This window comes from Crotalus tigris, unplaced genomic scaffold, assembly GCF_016545835.1.
Source record: "Crotalus tigris isolate CLP2741 ecotype Arizona unplaced genomic scaffold, ASM1654583v1 scf7180000018306.2785112, whole genome shotgun sequence".
NCBI classification, from domain to species: Eukaryota; Metazoa; Chordata; class Lepidosauria; order Squamata; family Viperidae; genus Crotalus; species Crotalus tigris.
The window spans coordinates 2639757-2644630 of NW_024096934.1; the positions used below are offsets into that span (position 1 = coordinate 2639757).

The 4874-nt window shown below is 39.8% G+C and overlaps 1 protein-coding gene across 1 annotated transcript; it reads left to right on the forward strand.

The window, feature by feature from the left end:
- The first annotated feature begins 2425 nt into the window (after positions 1–2425).
- LOC120311030 (angiogenin-like) lies at positions 2426–4395 on the forward strand. The gene is made up of 2 exons (XM_039350147.1): positions 2426–2714; positions 3674–4395. Exon 2 carries the CDS (start codon positions 3682–3684, stop codon positions 4105–4107), a length of 426 nt encoding a protein of 141 aa, XP_039206081.1. The 5' UTR covers positions 2426–2714; positions 3674–3681; the 3' UTR covers positions 4108–4395.
- The last annotated feature ends 479 nt before the right edge of the window (positions 4396–4874 follow it).

Here is a 4874-nt window from a genome sequence, read left to right on the forward strand (position 1 = left end):
AACCTGTCAACTATTCTTTGAATACATCATAAGTTGCAAAACGTGTAGACCCTCTTTGGGTGCATTGAACCCATCCATTTGTGCATCTGACTCTTTACCTTAATGATAGAGCAGTGGACATGGAACATTATGTCATACATGGATTGAAGTGAAGATCAATGGCCAAATAAATTTTGTTCAAATGTAGATTGGGTGTCAAATCAGGAGCATCTGTGGTGGTGGGGATGGGTGGGAATCAAAATTTAAAAGAGGGCAGGTCTCTGCCACAACTGAAGAATGTGCAAAAAGGGTGAGTTGATTGTGACACCATACCATGTAGATTTTGAGTACCCCTGCACATAACTTATATTAAAAGTCATAGATACAAAAATGGAACCTATTCCAAATTTGCAGCTCAGAATTGGACTGAGTAAATTTACTTGAGTCCTAGACTACCTTAACAGAGGGATAAAATCAATGCTCCTAATTATGAAATTCCTCTAGAGCAGGGGTGTCAAACTGCCAGCCCACAGGCCGAACACATCACAAGGAAACCGTGCCCACCCCATTGCCAGCAATGGGGAAAAGGTTCTGATACGTCACGTGACATCATGTGATGTCATGAGTTTGACATGTCTCCTTTAGAGAGACAGTAAGACCAGTGTCTGAAGAAATTGCTTTAGTACCATGATACAAAGGTGGGAGCAAACTATAATAGTTCTACAAGGAAGAAAACCAGAAGAACTTCATCCATAATACCTAGGAGCTAACAATCAATGTGTGCAATGCTCGAATCACACTGTACACTGTGATTTTCCAATGCAGTGGGTATCCGTTTTGGGTCACCATCTATACTTTGAAAGACAACTTACTCCAGTGGCCTTGTAACTAAAGACAAACTGTTTTATTCCCATCAGAGCTTGTGAGGGAAGAAGCTCACTATGATGGAGATACAATGGTGACACAATGTCAAACCTTCAGACCTGGCTGAAATTTCACTCTCACTTCTCCATGAAAACTATAGGTAAGGAACAGAACTCATTTTGTGTTATATTTTTTTCTATTTATTTATTTATTTGGGATTTTTTGTTTGTTTTGCTTTCTCATGGCACAGTGAATCCTTAGCATTCATTGCATCTATGGAACAGGGTCAAAAAACTCAAGACATTTTGTAAGAATGAAAAACTGCATGACATATAACCATTGATGGAATTTTAGCCACATGTTTTTAGCCATGAACTTGAGTTTTTAACCCCCTCTCTCCCACACAGATGCCCGTGTTTGCATTTGTTTCAAAAACTGAAAGAAACCATCCACCATATTTTGGGCTGCTTCACCTTTCATGCTAAATAAGACCAACAATGCCACATCTCGTAATCATGATAAAATAGAGACAGCAAAACCAGAACTCTACACTCACCTCATTTCATTTAAAGGAGAAAGGTGGGAAGAATTTTGTTGCACTATCTGAAGATTTCTGTAGGATCACAATCTTCATCCCTATCCCAAAGGTGCTTTTTCAAGAGATAATTAGATGTTCTTTACTTCTTTCCTTGAAGAAGTTTCACTTCTCATCTGAGAAACATCTTCAGATCTGACTGAATGATAGAGAATGGAAGGATTTATATTCCTTGCAGTCATCTGATCATTAGTAATCCCCCTGAGAGTCATTGAGGCCACTTGGAGGTTATCTGTGTCCTAAGGGCCACCTGAATAGTGCAAATGAATGTCGAATCTTCTTCGAACAGCTGAAAGGAATGTGTTGTGGGAGATAGGTGATGTTGTATCCCTCCCCCTCTGTTGAGAGAGGGGTGCTCAATTTTAACACAGACAGCTTATTTGACCCCTCTTTCAAATCAGTGATCCTTTCTGCCCAGAAAATGGACTCAGATAAGAAGCGAAATGTCTTCAAGAAAAAAAAAAAAAAAACTCAGTTGTCTCTTGAAAAGGTATCTTTGGGACAGCCTTTGGGACCTAGATGACTGAGAATATATATAGACATTCTTTATTAATGGTTTACCCAAGAATGATTCTCAGAAACATTATATGATTGCCAACATGCTGGTTGTGGAATTTTGAGAATTGAATTCTACATATTTTAATGTTGTCAGCTACAACATTAGTCTGGTGTATGACACACTGCAGAAAGATCATCTAATGGTAAAGGTTTTTCATATGTTCTGTGCTTGGCCCTCCGAGACAGTTCCTATAGTTTTCTATTTTTTACAAAATTCCCCTTGACAATTTGCCTCTTTAAAAAAACTTATGAATAGCTATATCTGTTTTAACTCAAGAACAATGCTGGAAATTGCTAATACTTCAGATGTGTACAAGTGATCAGAAGGTCCTGTTTCCTGAAGGACTTCCACATTGCCCTTCCTCAGAGCCACTCTGCTCCTTAAGAAGTTTCAGCACTGATATCTCTTTCAGTTGTTGTTTTGCCATTGATGATAAGCCAACAGCATTGCTCAGATCCAACTGTGAAATATGTTCATGCAGAAACACGCTCTCTTCCAAAATGTCCTTGCACATGTGAACTTTTTTTTCCTGTTTTGAAATTAACGTCTGTCCATGCTCACTTCCTCTTTTTTGGGAGGTGGGCTCACTTGCAGGCCTTTCCTGCTCCACCTCTCCCTTGTGGGTGGACCATTTATATAATGGGACCACTGAAGAAGAAGGACAGAGGAAGACGACGAAAGGTTGAGAACCCATCTCTTCTTCAAGATCATATTCAGGTGAGTTTAAGATCAGAGAAGGCTAAGATGACAAGATGATTTTCTTATGAGAGATTTTGTTCATCACTGAACTGGGTTAGGCTTGTCAGTACTTAGCTGGGCTGCATTTTAAGCTACTTTCTTTGTAGGGCTTGTACAACATTGAAGGGCTGCCCCACCTTCCTCACGATTTGGACCTCACCTCCTTCCAAGCTCATGACTGAGATAGACTACAATTATTCTTGAAGTACTAACATTAAAGGAGTATTTTCCCTTTAATGCTCAGTCTATCCAAGGATAGCCATAGGGGATATAAAGATTTTTTGGGGGAGAGAACTCAGAGGAATGCAGTGATTATAGACAACAAAGAGGCAGTAAAGGTTGGGTAAAGGTTCCCATGGAATAGAGCCAATATTTTTCTGCCTTGTGTGGTAGTCCAGACAACAGGCACACCCAGGAGTAGTAGCTCAATCGATATTGTAAGTTTGTCTTAATGGTACCTTGCAATTCTGAAAGTACATCTCCCACCTCCGTTACCTTTATAGTCCAGGGAACTTTCTAAGATGCTTGCCTTGAACTCATTCCTTCTGCTTGGCAGATGCCTCTTATCTGACCACTGCCTAGCCTGTGGTTGTTCCTTCTGTCTCCCAAGATACCTTTACAATATTGCATTGATAGAACTTCCAGTTCAAGGATGTTTGAAGAGCCCTTTAATTCAGCACTAAGGAAAGTCAGCTTGGTAACTAATGTAGTTGTTGTCTGAATATAAGAGTCTGGAAAACTTTCCATAGTTTGCTTCCACTGGATGGGATGTAGCATCCTTAGAAATTCCCTGGAGGAGCTTCTGAGGGAAATCCCCCATATTTGACAATATGGAAGGTCAAATATTTTCCATCGTAGCCAAAACAGAAAGGTCGGTTTCAGTGCTGGATATTTCAAATGGAGATATTCATGTATCTTCTCCCTTTCTTTTTTGGCAGAGCTGATCATGCTGTTCAAGGGATTTGGCCTTGGGCTCTTCATAGTCGTGGCTGCTGTCACGATCCTGAGCACCTTTGGTCAGACCTATGAGGACTTCTTGACTAAGCACTATGATAACCCCAAAAGCAATGTTGGAAATCGTTACTGTAATAAAATGATGCAAAGACGTGGAATGACCAAGCCCAAATGTAAGGAGGTGAACAGCTTCATCCATACCATAAAGAACAACATCATTGCTGTGTGTGGGACTGGTGGAAAAGCTATTGATGACAAATTGCGACGTAGCAAGCAGCAGTTCCAAGTCACCACCTGCAAGATGAAAGGATCATCCACCAGGCCTCCTTGTGATTACAGGGAAAACACTTCACTCAGATATATTGTCATTGCTTGTGAGAACGGATTGCCTGTGCATTACGAGGAAGGTCATATTTAACAGTATTTGAAGATGATATGAATTGATTGGATTGAGTCTCCCTCAAAATCTCATTTTCTGCTGATCCTGAGGCTCATTTCTAGCACTCTTTTTCATGATCTGTGCTCAATTTCTACCATTGTAACCTACCTAGATATTTGCCCTGCTTTCCTTTTTTTCTCTCTTTACCCTTCAGCCAGCACAAAACCAAAACTCTGAATATCCTAAATTTTATGTAAGCCAGCCATAATTTCTCTACCACATGCTTTAAATTGAATGATTAAAAAATAAACAAAAAGTTGCATTACATCTCTGTAGTTTGTGTGGCTTCATTTTCATTTTAAATATTTTTGCTTTTTTCAAAGACGGGATGACCAGATTTATCGTGCATTAAGCTGAGGGAAATCTTGCTCTTCTTAAATTGTTCTTGATTCATTCTCTCTGAACACATCAGGGTCCCATTTGTGATGGCCACCAAGTCTTATTCTTTTTCTTTTAAATATGAATAGCTCTTCTGAAACAACACAGCAGGGTGGTGTAGCTCAAGGTATTTTAGTTGGAAGGTATGTAAAGCCAACCATCAAGAGGAGAAAGTGCACTATAGTTAACATGCTTTAGTTGTATTCACACAAGCTCTGGTCTCAGGGAATCCTAGATCTAGTGGCTATCTTAGAAGGACACTCTGCTCTTACAACAGCTGACATTATTGCAAACTGAACTGAAAGATTTACCCATCTCCACTCCTTTCTTTCCCTCTATCATCTCTGTGGTATAGCTACAACTGAAGG